The sequence below is a fragment of the Talpa occidentalis genome, unplaced genomic scaffold (genome assembly GCF_014898055.3).
Source record: "Talpa occidentalis isolate TD23 unplaced genomic scaffold, MPIMG_talOcc4v2.1 talOcc4.9, whole genome shotgun sequence".
In the NCBI taxonomy this organism is placed as follows: Eukaryota; Metazoa; Chordata; class Mammalia; order Eulipotyphla; family Talpidae; genus Talpa; species Talpa occidentalis.
This window is the reverse complement of record NW_023605305.1, coordinates 47,350,102-47,371,335: the sequence shown is the minus strand read 5'-3', so window position 1 is coordinate 47,371,335 and position 21,234 is coordinate 47,350,102. Positions and strand designations below refer to the sequence as shown.

The window sequence follows — 21,234 nt, the reverse complement described above, 5'->3', positions numbered from 1 at the left end:
CTGTCACTTGATCAACTTGATCAAAATAAAATAGTTTCGAACTTATTCAGAGAGGCCCATTTAACATCAGGGAACTTGTTGGTCCACTTTGCCTCTTCCCAACGTTTAGAGAGGATTGTCTTTCCATTTGGACAAACTGGTAGTTCACCTAAGGAATGATTTGTGTGATTTGTGGTTTGGGGTCAAAGTCAGCATCAGAGAAAAAAAAAAAAAAAGCAGAAGCTTTAAAAGGTCATCTACACTATTTTGCTTAAGAAACTTTATTGGGGTTAAGTCTAATCTTAGTGATTTTGTAAAACTTGAAAGTTTTAAGGTGTCAGTGAAGTGTCAGGAGGAGATTAAGAAGGTGCCCATTTGTAGAGGATCCATAGAGTTAACCATGGGGTCTCCAATTTGGCAGCTTCTTTACCTTCAAAATGAAATGTGGAACCACAGCAGATGTGCGCTGTTTTCAGTATGATGCAACCTTGCTTATGATAGGCCAGATAAATCTGATTCCCACCACAGGGTGCCGGGGCGCTTCAGTCTTAAATGTCAGATGAGCAGTTTATACGGTGCTCATAATTCCTCTGTCTTTATGCTACAGATGTCCGGACTGCAAGTCTGCAATGTTTTGAGAGGGAGATGACTTGAATGATTGGCTTTTATCTCCACAACAATGTCCATGAACAATTCCAAACAGCCAGTGTCTCCTGCAGCTGGCCTCCTTTCAAATACAACTTGCCCAACGGAAAACCGGCTTTCAGTATTTTTTTCAATAATCTTCATGACAGTGGGGATCTTATCAAACAGCCTTGCCATTGCTATTCTCATGAAGGCATATCAGAGATTTAGACAGAAGTCCAAGGCATCGTTTTTGCTTTTGGCTAGTGGCCTAGTAATCACAGACTTCTTTGGCCACCTCATCAATGGAGCGATAGCAGTGTTTGTATATGCTTCTGATAAAGACTGGATCCGCTTTGACCAATCAAACATCCTTTGCAGTATTTTTGGCATCTGCATGGTTTTCTCTGGTCTGTGCCCACTTTTTCTAGGCAGCGTGATGGCCATTGAGCGATGTATTGGAGTCACCAAACCGATATTTCATTCTACGAAAATTACATCCAAACATGTGAAAATGATATTGAGTGGTGTGTGTTTGTTTGCTGTTTTCATAGCTTTGCTGCCCATCCTTGGGCATCGAGACTATAAAATTCAAGCGTCGAGGACCTGGTGTTTCTACAAAACAGAACACATCAAAGACTGGGAAGATAGATTTTACCTTCTGCTTTTTTCTTTTCTGGGGCTCTTATCCCTGGGTGTTTCATTTTTGTGCAATGCCATCACAGGAATTACACTTTTAAGAGTTAAATTTAAAAGTCAACAGCACAGACAAGGCAGGTCTCATCATTTGGAAATGGTCATCCAGCTCCTGGCTATCATGTGTGTATCCTGCATTTGCTGGAGTCCGTTTCTGGTAAGAGAGTAATGTTTAGACAATTTCTGACTTCTGTTTTTTCATGTTCAAGACAGGGTCTGTTGTAATTTTCAAAATTGTTAGTCTTGATGGGAAACAGTGTTCAATTCTTTTAAATGATGAATTTTACTCCTACTCAAAAGTTAATTTCAGCTTTAAGTTCTGGCTTAGAATTCATCTGTTTATGATACAAATGATTATTTCTCCTCAAGCCCTGAGTTAAAAGAAATGATTTGCTAAACATTTCTAACCATCGGGTTACTGTCTTGCAGTGCCATGTAAAACAATTTTAAGGAAATAATATATTTTTAATATGTTATAGTTTCTAAAATGTGGGAGGGGAGAGACCATATATAATGTTATTGAAATGGACTTCAGTAAGTCTTAGGAGAAAGTCACAAGGGCTTTTAATTGATAGACATGCATATTAGTGCCAGGGGTCTTCAAAGCTTAGAAAGGAAGGTGGTGAGTTGAAATAGTTGGATAGTTTGGGTAAATAAATCACTAGTCTACTAACAGAAGAACATGCCAGCTCATCGTGCAGGCAGATGTGATTGACAGCAAAGGCAGGAATCCTCCTCTTTTCATTTTATTCTCCCTTAAAAGAAAATTAGCCAGCAGCTATATTTGACAGCTTGGTATTTTTATTTGGAAGTGAGGACTAAAAGTAAGGAATTAGCAACAAACATAACAACAAGCATAAGTCATTCATATTACTTTTCAGGTAGAAGACAAAAGAAAATACTTACAATTGATAATTATGAACTTAACTCCCTTTAAAACTTTGTGCTGGAAAGAGTGACAACTTGCCAGGAAAGAGAAACAAGTCCTCTCTATAGGTACCAACAGCAGCTAGATTGTTTTTATGCTGTTTTCTGTAACAATGGGGAAAGGGTACACTTGTATCCATGTAGGGGATGCAGAGCTGGGAGTGAGGCAAAGGATAGAGACAAAGTAGACATAACATGCTCCTTAGTATGAAGGTAACTGTTACAAGTGCAGCTTTTTTAGGCCCTTTTTCAAATATTTGCTCCTGATACAAGAAAAGTTTGTAAGGACTGCTGTTTGCAGACATGTCCTATGCTGGCAGATTTTATTTTACAACATAGTTTATATTTTTCAGTATTTGTTTTTATAATATCACTTCATAGTTTGAATAAACTTTTTGAATTATTAAATCATTTTGCAATTCCCCCCCCCCCCCATAATCCCGAATTGGTCCTAAGAACGCAGCCAAGGGCAGCCTACCTGGGTTGTCCATGGCAGTCAACAATTTGAGGTCTGTTTGTTGTCAGTTTAGGAAGCCTAAGGTGTCTCATCTGTGCTCACAGCATGTGTGTTTTTTGTTTAATATTTTATTGAAGTACTACTGGTTTGCATTGTTGTTAGTATTTTGGAAGTGTCATTGTTTGAATCAGAATAGCAGCACCATCAATACTTGGAATTACTTCAGTGTTCATTCTTACAGAGGTTAATTTATGCAACTTGACAAAGGCAATTTCCTTGAATACTCTTTTTCTTTTTTTCCATAATCTTTGAAATAGAGGAGCTTTTTTAAAGTAAAAGGTGAGTCTACACAGAATTGAAATTGATTTGGAAGTCAGAAAGGGAATATGAAGATGGTGAGAAAGAGTTTAAAAAAATTTTGTTTAAAAAATGTTTAAAGAAATTGAAAAAAATGAAGGTCATAACTGAAGAAACCTTGTATAACAATGCCATTGTTAACAAGAGAGACATAATCTGGACAACTGAGGTATATGCTGGTGCTTTGCTTTTGGTTTATCCTCAAATTTTGGCTTCCTTCCCTGTTAAAATAGACATAACATGTATTTCGAACATATTTCCTAGTGGAAACATAATTTCTCTTTCATGAAATATTTTCTGAGTTCTTCATTCTATTTAACTATGAATTGTTAATACAGCTGTGAGATCAATGTATCAGTACTCCTCAATGCTTTTCAACTTGAGCCTTATTTCTGTGTTAGAGGAGTAGTAAGTGTTCTTCAGATATTCCTTGATGGACTGATAGGTTGAGTTGTTTCAAGCATTCTTTGCATTCTTGGTTTCTTTTGTGGAGACCTAGGTCTTCATGGCAAGTTCTAGCTTAAAGTTTTATAACTTTAGTGGTCTGGACACAAGTGCCTTGGGCACATTAGTTTAAAACCATCAGATAACTCTAAATGGAACCCTCGTAAAAAACAAAAAACAAAAAAACCAAAACAAAAAAACCTCAGTCTTGGGAATGCCAAGGTTACTCCTGATACTATTATAGTGGTTCAAACATTTCTCCTTTTTCCCTTTAAATGCCTAGGAGGAATTGCATCGATGTAAATGACCATCATTCTCCTGTTCACACCACAATTTAAGTGTATTTAAAAAAAATACCCCTGAAATCATTCTTCTGGATTCCCACAGGTGTATTATAACATAGACAGCTTCTAGTGCGTTGCCTTCCTTTAAACTGTATGCCTCCTCTCTATGACTGATTTATATGAATTGTTGGATTTGTAATTTGAATGTCCATCTGCACACTCTTGGACCTGCGTTCTCTGTCATCTTCAAGCCTCCAACTGAAATGAATGTACAGATGTAGGCACTAAAAAGAGGAAATGAGCAATGTAATGATATGTTTGTGCTTGATAGTATAGATAGCACAAATACTTATCAATAGTGGCATAATTTTTTCAAATGATTTAAATTTGTAGCTGATGATAAAAGGGATACTCTTAATTTTATGATTGAATTTTAACCAATGCAAAGGTAAGAATGTCATGATATTTGAATTTACTCTCTTTTTAAGGGATTTTTTTTTCTTGAGTAGCTTTAGATTTATAGAGAAATAAATGGGAAACACAGAGTTTACATATACCTCTTCATGTCTTATCCTGTCCATCATACTTGCATTGGTATGGTACACTTGTTACAAATGATGAGCCAATAGTGACACAATCTTAACTAACATTTGTAGTTTACATTAGGGTTCTCTCTTTGTGTTGTATATCCTGTGGGTTTTGATAAATATATGCTGACATATGTCTGCTTATGATATATTTCAGTATTATATAGTATAGTTTAATTGTCTTAAAATTCCCCTGTGGTATTTTTTTAAAATGTGTTTTCTTTTTTCCAAAGGGGGGAAATGTATATTTGTTTTTAGGAATTAAGATTTAGAAATGTAGTCCAGTCATCACATTAACATAAAATATAACATATTAGTGGCTTCTTAAATTTTATAGTATCTGGGTTTCATAGTTTTAATGTCACTTAATTACTTAAGTTTTATGTCATTTAATTACAATGCCAATTGAAAAATATGGAAAATATAACAGGCACTTAATAGTTTACAATTCCATTAACATTTGGTTAATACAAAAATCTTTGAGAATCAAATAGCAATTATAAAATACATGTCTTAGGTTAATCACTTTTCCGTAATCAATGTCTTGAAGACGTGTTTTTTATGTTTCTAGAAGGGGTTAAAAGACATTTCCTAGCACTTCCAAGTCAACATTGTCTTAATAGTCATTGTTGCTGTTTTTGTACAAGTAATGGTTCATTTCTAATGTTCCATTTCTAGAATATGTAACCCTAAAAGGAATTTATTGTTATTACTGTGCTTATTTCATTAGTTTGGCAGAGCAATAAATACTTGTTGACTGGTTGACTGTAACTTAAGTGGCATGAATGTCAAGAGATTGCAAATGATTGACCAACATGTGAATTCTGAGATTTGTAAGTAAGAGTTAATTAAGCAAATACTGAAACCAAATGCTAATTTTTAATCTGTTCCCCAAGTCAGCAACTGTGGGCTTATGACACGATTAAACTTCAGCAATCTTTTACTAGAAGGTCATACTTTTGTTTACCTTCTCTTTAAAGATAGAGGATCATTTTGAATTGGGAAAAGAAGTATAAAGTTTATGAAGAAAAAATGATTTCTATGTAGGTGAGTTTACCCAAGAAATGTATTCTCTTGAATATTCAGTGTTTGAATTTGATTTTTTAAGGTTGTTACTCTTATGCTAGTATTTCTCACCAATGTTGTTAAACATTTGGTCACTAAGATGTTTGTCAGATGTAAATCAAAGAACTGGATGGCTAATTGAACTTGGACTGAACTACTAGAGGTATTAGCATCATAATGAACAGGACTTAGAGAGCTAATGGCAAATGAGGGAGCAACTGGACATCATAGAACACTTTGACCATTAGAGCAGATTGTTTTCTTTGAAAGGTTGGCTCTCATCAGCATGTTTAAGAATGTGTGATAGAAATCTGTGTGTCGATGTATCTCATGCACTTCTTATTTCTACTCAAAGATGGTGAATGGATGTACATTGATAGGATTTAAGTGAAAAGGAAATGTGGGAAATATTATAGCATGTAGCTATATATTTATATGTGTAAATCATTTCCAAAATTAAAAAAAAAATAATCTGCCATTGGATCTAACTGTACCCAATGAAATGGATTTCCAAAATTAAAAGCAAAATGACTCCTTTATAGTTTCATATCAGATTTTGGAAAGTAATCCTTCTGCTCTTTTCTTGGTTTACTGCTTTTAGAGGATAGTGTCACAGAATGTTTTAGCTAGCTTCTCTCGTGAAGTGGAGGTGCTCCCTTTTTTGGAAAATGGAAGCAGCAATGATGTTATCTGGACAAGGAACAGATGATGCCTGTTTTCTACTTCCAGGAAATTCTTAAATGACTGAGATACATCCAACTTAAATGTTCATACTCAGAAGAAAAGGAATGCTTTAAAGTTATATTAATGTAGTTTGACTTAGGAGTTGGGCTGCTTTTGCATTTGGGAAAAATGGTCTGAGGTCTATGACAGTAGGTGGCAAAGGAATGATTCTAGATGTGGGAGCACATTCCTGTCCCTGAGCCTGGTTTTCTCTTGCCTGCGATACTTTGCTCCACACCCATGTGGTGCTTTTCCTTAACTTCTCTTAAATGTTCCCTCCTCTATCTAAGCTATCTTAAAAAAGGTATTCCTTCCTTCCTTTGCTTTATTTCTATTCATAGTACCTAGCAGCAGTGTCTATAACATTTGTTTGTATATTTGGTTGTATTTTGGCTTCTGCCTCTAGTGTATAAGCTCTTTGAAGGAAGGGGACTTGTTTATTGCTGTTTTCTCAGTTACTAGACCAGTGGCTTTCCCATAGTGTGGTGAATAAGTATTTGCTAAGTAACTACCATTTAAAGGTGAGTGTGGTATTCAGATACAGCATTCATTTCTAGTTTGGACTCTGCTTACGATGTCAGGACTTGGTTGGCTGGCTTCAGGGATGTTTCTAACACTTCCAATTGGGATTTCGATTGGAATGGTATGAAAGGGTGAAGGGAGGTTCCCTAGGAATATTAGTTGGAAGAGGAGTCTTGAAGAATTCTGAATCTAGTGCTAGAATTTAGGAATTTTGTCACCATCCAGAGGAATTTCATAGGTATACTAGGATTGCTATTATTTTATTATGATGATAATAAAAACAAAGTAATTGTTTTTATATTGTTTATATGCTAGTTCCTTCTGTCAGTCTCAGTGGTCCTTTATGGCAATGTTCTAAGTTACTGGTTGTGTTTTAGTTTCTATAAAGAGTAGGCCATGAGCCAATGTTGGTTGAATGAATAAACAAATGAATAAAATTTTGAATGGGAACTATAGAAAGTAAAGGAAAAATATAATAAGGTGATATAACTTAGTCAACATGATTTTTGCCTCATTATCTTCAACATTATCCATTATCTTTTCTCATCTCTCCTACCCCAACACAAAGTGTGGAAAAAGTACCCAGTAGACTATGGTGGAGATCTCTGTGTGCCTTGGTGTGGTGTATGTGGTATGGTGACATACACCTAAAAGGTGCTATCCTATCCATCTGAATCACACATGGTGTTGTTAAGCCAATGTTACCTCCAAAGAATGTATTTCTTTTTTGTTGGTGTTTTATTTTTAAGGCGATCATGTCAGGAAAGAAGAGGAGGAAATTTATTTGGTAAATATCTCAATATCTCCAGAAATGTTTATTGTCATAAAATCTTTATGTAAAAGTTATGTAATCTTTATGTAAATGTTGACATTTTTCTATAATGGGGTTGCTTACCTAAAAATTTTAGACGCTGATTGAATGAATACATAATTCTCAATTAGTATTGCTAATTAAAAGTTTGGGTAGATTTTTATATTAACAGAGGATTGGCTTTATAGTCAACAGAACTTTGTAGTGGACAATGGGATATACCACCCAAATCCATTTGTGGGTGGGTCTTGCATCAGCTAAAGGGTGCTGCCTCACCCATGTTGTGATGACTCCTCCACCATTAGCCTATACGCATGAACAACTGGATGTGAGGACACAGAGCACTTGCCCACTTGCCTCATTTGGGGCATTCTGAAGGCCATCCATGCCTCAAAGCTTGCTGTTGACTTTCTTACAACTGCATCACAGCTCCATTTTTCTTTCTCTGCCAATCCTGCTTCCCTTCCACTTCACATTTCCCAGAAAACTTCCTGCATGCAGAACTCTTATCTCAATGTCTTTTTCCTGCAGAATTCAGCTTAAGACAATCTTGCAGAAATCCATTTTTTCATACATTATCTAAATATAAAGTATACTACACATAAATTTATAGTGTGATTTGCAGAATACATTGAACTCTGTATAGGCCTTTGGCATTGAACTAATTTGAGTATATCATCTCTCTTCATGAAGTGTGTGGTGAAATTGGCCCAGCAAAGGTCAGTCAATTAAAAAAAAAAAACAGTATTAGGTTGAGATTTTACGTAAAAATGTGTTGCTTTAGATGTGCATAGTGGACTGGAACACTTCATCATTTTAAGTTCATTTACTCTTGGCAAAACATGTCTTCCTGTTTTTAAAGAGGAAATACTTACAAAATGCCCAAAGATATCATGGGCATTGAGAAGGCACTTACAAAAACATTACTTGAATGATTCAAGTGTAAACGAATCAGAAACAGGTGGATTAAATTTATACCCTCATGGATATAAAAATCTGGCTTAATGTGTTTCGGGATTTTTATTAAGCCCCAACACATCTGAAGAATATTTTAAGACGTTGATGTGTCCAAAATCTCTCCAAATTTCCAGTTTTAACTACTGGTTTAGACTTAGCCTTACAGGTTATAAAATGCATTTATTTCATTTGCATTTTCTTTGGAAGGGATTTATAGTCAAACAAAATTTCCCTGATATGTCAATGCCATTTATCTATACTTAGAAAGGAATTTTTCTAGTAGGAGAAATTTGTCCCTTGATACTTGCAAATTTTATCTTTTAAAACTTTTAAATTTGTCCTTCTTTCCATTATCTGTCCTGGGTGATGCCACAAAGGAATGGATACAATTATGGCTTTATACAGACAAGGAGGTGTTTTTCCCCACTCATATTAAGCTGTTGAAACCCCAAATAAAATTCAGATGTGAAATTCAAAAATCGAGTGTGTCTGACTGGATTTGTAAAAGGATTTGGCTTTTTGTGCATCATCCAAATCAAGCTTCCTTGAGAGTAGTGTATTTAATCAGAGTACAAGTCAGTGTTAGGGTCCTAGCTCACTCACCTCTTAACTCTGACCTAGAATTACTCTCAGCCAATTTTGCACATCCTTGGGAGTCATAATATTAATAGTACTTATCCAGAAGTATGATTGGAAAAAATGATTTGACTTTCCTACAATTTCATAATAGAGTGATTGTCTAATGCTCAACAAAATCCAAATGTCTATTGTTATTATTGCCACCCACCATCTCAATTAAAAGTAATCATCTGTGTTCAGTTCAAATGTTTTCCATTTTCTCCTGTAGTGAGGAGGATTTGGTTGCAGTGGAAAGAAAGAGAGTTCATAACTTTTAAAAACTGACTTGGACATTGTTTTTTAAAGTTTTGTTTATTGATGCGTACAAGAGCTGGGGTACAGGCCAGAGGTGTTGGGGAGGGGGGAGAGGATTCACCAGAGACAGAGTGGGGAGCAGAACAGGCAGACCGAAATACACTGCTGAGGGGAGCAGCAGGCGAGACAGGAGAGGTCTGCTGTGCCATGTGGGTAGCTCCCTAGCTGGCGGCTGGGGATTGAACTCGTGCAGAGGCTGCGAGGATAGCTTCACAAGCTGTGCTTAACTCCTTGCGCCACCAGGGAGGCCCTGTCTTGGACATTTTTACTGGAAGTTTCAGTTCCTTATTTCACTGTCTCACTGCTATTCTCATCTGAATAAAAATTAATAATTTAATGATTTGTAATTGTGATTATAATAATTGATACAGTATAATTTATAGATCATGGGAATTAAGTTAGTTAAAGTTAGACAAAATTATTGAAACTGTTATGTTTCAGGCACTATGCTTGGAGTTGTGGATTCCAGGGAATCAAAGAAAACACTCTTTAAAGGTTTGATCTTAATTGGAGTAAAAGACATACCTTGTTTAACATTATGCTACTAGCCCTAAACAGGCAATATAAGTCTAATAGTTAAGAGTCTGGGTCTAATTCCTGTTTCTTCTACTTCCTGGCTGTGTGATCACAAAAATTCTGTTTCAATTTTGTTGTAAAATAGGTATAGTAATATTACCCACTTTATTGGGTTGATGTGAGGATTAAAAAATAAATATATATAAATTAAAATAGTGACTGACATAGTATCATATGCTTCTGTTGTTATATTATCATTATTGTTGCTGTTATTATTAAATATTAATGCTGACTGTCCATAATGCCCATGACATGATCAAAGACACTTTTTTTATTAATTAAATTTTTTTCTTACATTGTTGTAGTACTCATAGTTCTCCTGCCACTGTATCACTTGTGAAACATCTCCATAATCCCTTGTGTTCATCCCTCCCCTGTTTTGTCCCCTTTTCTACCTCGTCCTTTGCTGTATGCCTCAGTTCTATGGTCAGTTGCTAGTTTTGACTTTTCCGTGACCTCAAAGGCACTTTTTAATTTGTTATTAAATGAATAATAAGTGCTGTAGTAATAAGCTATCACTTCCAATTTGATAATATGCAAATTAATTATTTGACAGTATTTATCAGGTATCTACCATGTGTCAGACAGTATAATAGATACTACAGTAACAATTTCTGCAATTTAACTGATCACATTATCTATGGCCTAAGTAACTATACTTATAGAAAATGAAAAAAGAGGACATGTATAGGAAGCTGAAATAATCAGATGTTCAGTTACGTTTTCTGTTATAACAGAATAAATAGCATGTATTCTGTTTTGGATGTGATACATTATTTTTGATAAGTTCTAAAAGGGAAACATTTCTATAATGTATTATTCAGAAGGAAAAATTGCTGAAAAAAATGTGACCCAAAGCTAAAAAATATAAATGATAATATCTTAGTAGAAAATAAATAATGTATATAATTTCTGGAGACACAAAAATGTATTGTAAGAAGCTTCAGTATTTGGAATAGACTTGAATAAGGTTAAATACCAAAGGTCATAATAAATTATATTAAATGCTAGAAGTTTTTTCAAGTAATGAAATATGAGCAGTAGAAAAATGAAACCAGATAATAAATATCTTAAAATTAGGTATTTTATATTATCTTTTAAATCTACTATATTTAAAGTAACATTGCATTATAGCATTATGGAAGTTTCAGGTGTGCATCATTGATAATCAGTATGTATATATTATATTGTATATATACATATTGATTGTATGCAATATATATGTATATTGCATACAATCAATATATATATATTAGACACTTATTACTAAGTGTCTCCTTTGTCCTGACTTATACTTTTCCCTGATTTCCATTGTGATAGCTGCTATTGGTATTTTTTTTTGTAACTTTTTTTTTTATTGAGGTAACATTAGTTTACATCACTGTATATGATTTAGTGGCATATGTTGACAACCTCCTTAGATGTATATATTACCATACCACACTCACCACCAAAACCCCATCCCATAATCCTCCACCATAGACCATCAGTCCCTGCTCCGCATTTGCTCTTAGGATAAAATCCACAAATTTGGTGAAAAGAAGCATGACAGAAAACACCAACTCTAGGAATTTAGGTTAAGAGAGTATTAGAAAGAACTGTAAATAAAGAAAAACAAACTGCTGTGAACATAATAATATAAATGAAGAAAATAAAATTTTCATTTATGCAACATTTACTTGCTAATATACTCAGTGATTTGTTCCCACTTTGAGCTTTTGCTCTCCTGGTGGAAGGGGCTGCACAAGACAAGGTCTGGGAAAATAATCCTGGGTTAAATTCTAGGAATCATACTCTTTGACATCTTCATTTTAACTATGATCTTTGCATTCTCTTTTCCAACCTCTCTTACATGCATCTCCTTTGTCTTCTCTTTCCATATTTGATATGGGATATATATATGTATAAATATATAAATATATATATATATACACATATATATATATATATATAAACTATTTGTATTTTTCTGGCCTTGCCTGGGGATTGGGAAGAGGGTTAATTACTTAAGTAATAGTGGATCTTCTGTGCCCAAAGGCACATTAGTAAGTAGTATGTAATGGCATTGCTGTAGCAGCAGCACCAGTAGTTGTCATTGTTATGATTCCCATATTGCCAATTTTGCTTCTTGCATTTATGTTTATGGCAGAGGACCAGAAACAAGGAAAATAAAATCCACTCAAATGACAGAGACAAAACTGCAGGAATGGGGAGAGGGGCCAGGGACAAGGCGAGGAGGGCAGCAGACAGCTGGAGTGTAAGTGTAGGATGCAGAAAGACATGCTCATGTTGTAGGAATTCCGTTGGAAAGGAAGGACGTCCTTTATTTCCATCAACATCTCTTAATTGAAGCATTCTAAATTTTGTGTATTCCCCTGTGCTACTTTAAAAAGCAGTTTTCTTTACCTCTAAAATTTTATTGTTAAAAAATACAGTAAACTACTAATTAAAAGCTTTCTGAATCCTCTGTCCAGAGATAATCACTGTTAGCACTGTGGGTACATCTTTTTACTCATCTGATAGGGAAATGTATTTGGCTAATAGAGTAAATAATTTTTTCTTATGTTATTGGGCTTAACCCTTTCTTTTGGGAATGTGCTGGTATTTGTAAATGATTTTTAAAGAACTTTTTGGATAACAAAGAACAGATAAGCTAATATATAAAAACAACTATGTTATTAAAGGATTGTTTTTCCAGATTCCTTGACAGCCTTTTAATTTCATATTTTAATTTATAGAAGTGGTGAATAAATCAATATTTTTTTTTCTGTGGTTACCACTTTCTGTTTCATATTAAGAAATGCTTCTCTCAAACTAAGATGGTATCGATATCCATCTCTTTTCCCTGGCACTTTGTACTTTCGCTTCTTATATTTATATTTTTAGTACATTTATAGCTCTTAGTACAATTTAATGCACCTAGAGTGTTAATACATTTATAGTTAAAATAAAATCACAGTTTATTTTGGTTTAGCTTGCATGTTAATAATACGAATTTTCTTTTGAATGCAAAGCTAGTTGTCCTAAAATCATTGAATGATCTTTCTGCAACTGTTTTAGAGTTCTACCTTTATTATGCAGGAATTTTTAAATGTGTTTGGATCTTTCTGAAAACTTTATTCCAACGAATTACTCTATCTTGTTAGCTTTAAGTACCATATCCATCTTCTTCACATTTCATCTAGAATGGTGCCCAATTTATGGATTACAATATAGCATATTCCTGTTTGTGACCATGATCTATCTCTTCTACTGTTGATGTTTGTGTTTTAAATAAGAATTTTGTAGATATGTTTACAACAGTGTTTTTCATCATTTTTATCTTAGGATTTTAAAACTTTTTCTGATGTAAAATAAAATATTATTTTTGTTTACTTTTCATGTAAATATAAAAGCACTAATCTTGATAAGTCAATTTTTATTATGAAATTCATGTAACATAAAATTCACTATTTTTAAAGGGTATGATTCAGTGACATTAAATACAGTCACAGTATTATACAACCATCACCACTATCTTGTCCAGAATTTTTATTGTTCTAAAAGGAAATTCCATATTCATTAAGCAGTGCTTTCCAGTCCCTCTCCCTGTGCTCCACTAATCTGCTCTCTGTCTTTATGGATTTGACTATTCTGAGTCATTCATATAACTGGAATATTATAATCTGTAGCTTTTTATTTCTTCTCTCACTTAGCATACTGTTTTCAAAGTTCTTCCATAATGGTATGCATCAGCACCTCATTACTTTTTGTGGCTGAGATAATATTCATTTATATGGATATGCCATATTTTATTCATACATTCATTAATTGATGGACATTTGGGTTGTTTCCACCTTTTGGCTATTCTGAATAGTGCTGTATTGAATATCTGTGTGCAAATATTTGTTGGAACACTTGTCTTCAATTCTTTTTTAATTAATATTTTATTTTATATAATTCTTACATCATTTTTCATTTTTGCACAATGTGTCTTCAGTTCTTTTGGGTAAATAACTAGGGATGAAATTGCTGGGTCATGCAGTAATTCTATGGTTAACTTTTTGAGGAAACTCCAAACTGTTTTCCATAATGGCCTTATGATTTTATCCTTCTAGAAGAAATGCATGAGATTTCAATGGCTCCATATTTCCACCAAAACTTATTTTCTTAATATTTTTTTTTGGTATGACTGTGGTGACTATCTAGTGGTAACTCATTGCACTTTGACTTGCATTTTCTTAACAAATGAAGTTTTTAGTCATCTTTAGGCAGCCATTCTTTTTAGGCATTGTATGTATATTTTTGAGAAATAGTTCATGGAATTTGTGTATTTAAGAACTAACATTGGTCTACAATTTCCTTCTATTATTTCTTATGCTTTTAATACTAGAATTATACTAGTTTTAAAAAGCATTAGGGAAATTTATTTTCTATCTACTGGAATAATGAAGTAAGCTTGGTGTTAGCTGTTTTGTGATGATTTGGCATTATTTCAATTCTTTTTGAGTCTTTAGGGTTGTTTTCTATTCCTTGGTTTGAATTTTCTAGTTTTTCTCAAGTTAACATTACTATATTTTATTAGAAATTAATCAATTTCATTAAGAGTATGAATTTAGTAGCAAATTCTTATACCAACAATTTGCTTACAAAGATATTCTCTATAGTCATTATACATATACAAATTATATATACACATGCATACAGTTTTATGTATGATTATTTTACCAACTTTTTCTTTTTAAATTAGTCTTTCTAGAAGCTTGACTAGATTAATAGTTTAAGAATTTCTTACATAAATTTATAAATCTTAATTTTTCAAGTTAGTTAATTTCTTTTTTTTATCATAATTTGTAAATATTCCATGGACATTGGAAATAATCTGCATTCTCCTTTTTCACAAAGTTCAGTACATGTCTAGTAAATACAGGTTATTATCTATATAATCCTCCTTTTTTCTAATTGTCCTGTCAAATAATGTCATGACTACTTAGAATTATTTCATACATTTGTGTTTTATTAGTTTGTTTGTATTTTAATGGTTTTCAGTGGATTTCAAGTGAGTTAGATTTCAATGTAATGTCATCACTTTTAAAAATTCATATCTGTTACATTTTTCTTTAATACTCCATTTACAGTTGTAAAGCAAACTTTTTCTCAACTTTAAAACTTTTGCCATGTATACTTCTTTATCTTACACTGAGAGCAAGCCTTGTTATTGTAATAATAACATTTCTGTCATATACTGTTTCTAAATAAAGAATGTGCCTGACATGCCAAATAATTTGCAAACATTCCATAGTTTTTATGAACTTGATAGTATAAGGTGATTTTGAAAATACGACACATGTGGTGATTTTTTTCTCCATTGGAATTCCAAACACAGCCGAGGCAGATTCTTTCTTATTTTAAAGAAAAATAAAGAATTGATAAGGGGTCAATAGTATGATGAAGGATAGAATTGGACTTTTAATTTTTTATAATAAAATGCTTTGATTTATCATTGATTTATAATACTCAGCCTCACATCACCCACCACCAGCATTCCAGTGCCCTTCGGATCTCTCCCCAACCCTTCCTTTCCCTCCTCAACCCTCTCCCTCTCCTTCCAGTGACTGTTATGTTTTGCAGAGTCTAAGAGTTATTTTTATTGTGATTTTTTTTCAGTTCATTTGCTTGGTTATGTATAGTCCACGTAGAAAAGATGCCATCTGATAATTGTCTTTCACTTTCTGACTGACTTCTCTTAGCACAATCATCTCCAGTTCTAACCATGTTTTCACAAAAGGCAAGATTTCATCTTTTTTAATAGATGAATAGAATTGGATCTTTACTGGTGAATTTGATGTAGTATATGTTGATTTACGGGCCTCCCCTGGTGGTGCAGCGGTTGAGCACTGGCTGCGAAGCTGCCCGCAGCCTCTGCAGTGCAGGTTCGATCCCCGGCCACCAGCGAGGGTCCCACATGGCGCGCAGACCTCTCCTGCCGCCCGCTGCTCCCCTCAGCAGTGTACTTCAGTCCTTCTGCCTGTTTTGCTCCCTGCTCTGGCTCTGGTGAATTCTCTTACCCTATCGCGCTTCTGACTATACCCAGTGCTTGTATAAATAAATAAATAAATCTTAAAAAAAATAATATGTTGATTTACAGTGCTATGATTTACAGTGAAGCATACCTGAAACTTACATAACAAAATAATGCTGTTACTTCAATAAAATATATTTTTAAAAAAAAAATCTTGCTTTCAGTCGAGAAAAAAGTACCAAGCTGTTCTAAATGCATGACATTTAGAGGAGATCTTTGCCTTTTTAGTTCATTTTCTTACAATCATCAGGCTGAGCTATGGATACTGATGCTAAAGTCAGCTCCTTAAAAGCTTTCCTGGGTGTTGGAAAAGGCAGCCATCTGCTAGGAGTAATTTCCACAGTGTGCTATTGACCTTCTCCTAATTGCTTACTTTGAATGTGTCGGTATAGCAAAATGGTTATGCTACAAAAGCCAGTCTGCTTACTTAGATAGTTTTAGATAGATGTAGATTTCCACATGAATGATTTAGCAAGCCATTTTGTATTTGACTGTCCAAGTAAATGGATAACCAATTTTACTGGATTCAGTGTTCTTGTCTCTATCACCTCCCTTGAGTGTGAATTGACATTAAGGTGTAACCACAACAATGGTGCCACTTTTCACTTGGACTGAATCCATGGCTGTCAAAAACACAAGTTCAAATCAGTTCAACTTACTTAGAGATTATTTATCTGCTGAGCAATATAAAAAGTCAAGCAGGCCATCAATGTGAAATCATGCATCATCATGATTTCTGAAAGATGCCCAGTATATCCAAGCACAAAGAAAATTAATTGAACCTAATGAGTCCTGAGAAATTTCTACTTCCCACTCTCCAATAAGAGCCTACCAATCAAAAATGTTTTGGTTGGAAAGATGAGTGTCTCCATTTTCGGAATTAACCTCATTCTTCTTGTCCAGTGAAAGCCACTGGGATTTGTGGGAAAGTCGGGAGCCTTGTTGGTGATGGTTAGAGGGAGAAAGCAGGACACAAGCCTCCCTCCTCTGAGACAGACCCACCACCCCTACCAGCCTAAAGAGAGGTGGGAAGATAAACATGCCATCATGACTTTAAGGACAGGTAAAAACAGTTCATTAAGGAATGCTTTTTTAATTAAATTATGGACACTCACATATGAACGCTGGTTCCTCTCAAAAGTTCTTGAAGTTGTATTTTTTAACATGAAATTTAGACACACTTATGTGTATAAGTATACACATGGCTGGCGGCTTCAAAATGTCTCTCCACGAAGAATATATTACTGGAGTAAATGACACTGACTCACATCTGTTATTCTTTTTATTAGAAGGAATATAATTCTGAAATCTTTTTATTTCTTTTTTTTCACATTTGTAATAATTTTCTTTTTGAAACTCATTTTTATTTTTCTTGCCCACATTTTTTTTTTTACCGATAAGTCATAGTATCTAATTCTAAATCTTGCCCTGTTTGTATTGTGGTTGTCTTATCTGTCAATGGGTAGGGGCCCCCTTAGAGAAAGTCAATGTCATAGATATTTCTATTCTGTTTCCTGTGGTGTCTGGTAAAGTATTTGGAAAGGTTCAAGGGAAATGGAGCTCATCTATTAGAATTCTTTAATCACAAATGAAATTAATGAATGAGCAACATCCTTATAGCTATGGCCATTAACTACATGGGAATGTCACATAAGGGTTTTATTTTTAAAAAATTGTATTTTGAAAAAAATGAGTAAAGTTTTTGAAATATAGAACTCTAAAACTATTATTTTAGACTGATGATCATTTTAGAAGTGAAGTTCTTGTTTGGAAATTTTGTTTTGTAGTGTGTGTTGATTAATTTACTTGAAATCTTCATCTATAACTCCCACTACCTGCCAGTGCTCTTAGCACCTTATCAGCGTTAACCATTGAGCTCTTACTCTATTTTCAGTTGTGTATTTCTTCAGATATGAAAAATATTTATGATTATGTGCTCAGAGGATTAACCGATATATTATATGTTTAACATCATTTGCATTTAGTGTAATTAGCATTTTCATGGCATCACTGGCCATGTATTAAGACATCTTTACAGACACATCACCCAAAGCAGTGATAGTGAAGGCAAAGATAAACAGCTGGGACTACATCAAATTAAAGAGCTTCTGCACAGCAAAAGAGACAATAACAAAAACAAAGAGAAACCCCACCGACTGGGAGAACATTTTTGCACACAACACTAATGATAAAGGACTGATCACAAAAATCTGCAAAGAGCTGATGAGACTCAACAGAAACAAAGAAAATAATCCAGTCAAAAAATGGGCAGAAGAGCTAAAAAGAAACTTCTCTGAAGAAGAAATGCAAATGGCCAACAGGCATATGAAAAAATGTTCAACATCACTTGTCATCAGGGAAATGCAAATCAAAACTACAATGAGATACCCTCTTACACCAGTGAGAATGGCACATATTAAAAAAAAAACTAGCAACAACAAATGTTGGCGAGGTTGTGGAGAAAAAGGAACTCTCCTGCACTATTGGTGGGAGTGCAAACTGGTCCAACCACTATGGAGAGCTGTGTGGAGATTTCTTGACCTACTAAACATAGAGCTTCCATATGATCCAGCAATTCCACTCCTAGGTATTTACCCAAAGGACACAGAAAAATCAATTCCAAAGACCACCTGCACCTCTATGTTTATAGCAGCACTGTTTACAATAGCTAAGCTTTGGAAACAACCCAAATGCCCAAAAATAGATGACTGGATCAAGAAGATGTGGTACATATACACCATGGAATATTACTCAGCATTCAAAAAAGATAAACACATGCAATTTGCAGCAACATGGGTGGAGCTGGAAGGGATCATGCTCAGCGAAATAAGCCAGAAAGAAAAAGAAAAATACCGGATGGTCTCACTCATAGAAGGAATCTAGAGAACTTATCAAAATCAACAAACAACTATGAACCAGAGATACTCTATAGAGGGTGGGGGGTGGGGAAAGTTGGGATTGGGGTCAAAATAAGGGGGTTGTAATTGTGTGGGGAATATAAAAATAAAATTTAAATAAATTTTTTAAAAAACTGATATTTTAGTTGAAATGAAAAAACCTTTAGATTTAAGTCAGGATTCATGAGGAGGAGCTCTGATATGAAGACAAAGCAGACACTGAGTTGGTTGTATTTGTAGAGATAGACAAACATGACTGAAAGAATTATTTTTGAACTCTATTCTTGTATTCTTGACATAGGAAATCTTTGATGTCTTTAATCTCCTCCCTAAATGGGTACTAACTTATCTGGGTAAATTAAAAAATAACAAGTTAAAAAAATGGCAGCTCTGCTAGTTGGTATTGTATATTAAAAATAACCTAAATTTTGTACATAATTCTTTTACCCTTTGAAAGTGTTTTTCCCCTGTCTTCTGTCACCACAATGTTAAAGTCCCATCCAGAGAAGAGAAATCATTGCTGATTGTTTTGAGGGACCAGTGAGGCTTTTATTAAAACCAGAGGATACCATGAGGAGGCAGTTTCAGAATTTCAATTACAGTAAAACAACCTTTATCTTGCAAATATGCTCATCTCTCACTCAGTAGCCTGTTTATGCCACAGGACTTGCAAAATCTGATGGTTTTGCTACCAGGACACTACTGCTTGCAATCATACCCAGGCATGTTTGAAGATGGATTGTGCTTGATTTTAGAGAGTCAAAGATATGGCCTTCATGAGAAGTCACTATAAAAAAACAATGAAAGCATATCCATAATATAATGTGTTTAGGGGTGCTCATTCATTTATTCAGTAAATATTTTTTCGGCATCTTCCAAGCGTCAGACACTGTTGCAGGCTGGAGGGAAATGGGTGGTGCTGGACAAGACAGGCAATGCCCTCCTCATACATTTTTCTGGAGGTGGTGGTTGCCAGGGGCAAGGTGCTGTTTGCAAAGAGTGGTAATAAATAAAGCTATAAATTAACAGGATGATCTCAACTAGCAGTGAGTGTGAGCTGGGTTCTTTTAGATTGGATGGTCAAGAAGACCTCATGTCGAGCTTAATTAACCCTGGATTACAATGAACAAGTCATAGAGAGCCATGTGGGCAGGGTGGTTGGGCAGAGGACCCTCCAACAATGGTGGGCAAAAAATGCAATGGTGGGCCCCCCTGGTGGCACAAGAGGTTAAGACCTAACCTATGAGGCTGTCTGCAGCCACTGTAGCACGAGTTCAATCCCCAGCCAGGGAACTACCCACATAGTGCAGCAGACCTATCCTGTCTCCCCTGCTGCTCCCCTCAGCAGTGTATTTCAGTCAGTCTGCCTGTTCTGTTCCTCACTCTGTCTCTGGGTGAATTCTCTCACCCCCCCCACACCTCTGGCCTGTACCCCAGTTCTTGTATGCATGAATAAATAAATCTTAAAAAAAAACCGCAATGGTGAGGTGAGTGTCTTTTAATGGGGTGCAAAACAAAGGCGATTTACCGGTGCAAGTAGAGCACAGGTGAAGTTGGTAGGATTTGAGGATGAACGAGAGAGGACCGTAAAGACCATGGTGAGTTTGGATTAAACTTCAGTTGGAAATCTTTAGGGGGTTTCTTAACAAGAAAAGAATATGATTTGATGCTTGGTTTAAAAAGCCACTTTGGCTGCCAGATGGAGTATGGATTACAAAAGAATAGGAATAGAGCAGGAAGTTTTTTTTTTTTTAATATAGATTTTTTTAAAATGGTAATGATATATTTATTTAACATAATTTTCCAAAATAGTATTGTTTCAACAGGTAGAATGTAAAATATTATTAATAGTTTGGATTTTTTTTTTCGGATTGTCTCAAAAATTCATTGTAGTTTATCCTTTTTTCATTTTATATATTTTTTACATCATTTTTCATTTTTGCGCAATGTATGCATTTTCATTTTCATCTTGGCAATTTGCAGCAACATGGATGGAGCTGGAAGGGATCATGCTCAGTGGAATAAGCCGGGAAGAAAAAAAAAAAAATACCAGATGTTCTCACTCTTCTTAGCAGGAATTTAGAAAACCTAAATAAGGGACCAGAAAATGACTAATTATAATAAAGTAAAAATCAAAATCAACAAGCAACTATAAACCAGAGACACATGGCGGGGGGGGGGGGAGGGGGGGGTGAGGGTGGGGGGGTGTAGAGGAGGAAGTAGGATCAAAACAAGGGGGTTGGGAATTGTATGAGGACTATAGAGCAGGAAGTTGTTTGCTTGAAATTTAATTTGACATGGTGAGTGATGACTAAATTACTTTTCAGAACTTAT

At 34.8% G+C, this 21,234-nt stretch overlaps 1 protein-coding gene across 3 annotated transcripts in view; it reads left to right on the top strand.

Moving 5' to 3' along the window:
• Positions 1-21,234, top strand: part of PTGFR (prostaglandin F receptor) — a 264,047-nt gene that overhangs the window by 218,420 nt on the left and 24,393 nt on the right. For 2 of the 3 annotated variants that reach the window (XM_054691270.1, XM_037498805.2), the window contains exon 2: positions 587-1,456. In XM_054691270.1, coding sequence (XP_054547245.1) covers positions 659-1,456 — 798 coding nt within the window. In that variant the 5' untranslated portion in view covers positions 587-658. Of the gene's footprint in view, positions 1-586; positions 1,457-5,335; positions 5,393-21,234 lie in introns of those variants that run through there. The other variant, XM_054691271.1, reaches the window with a different exon arrangement.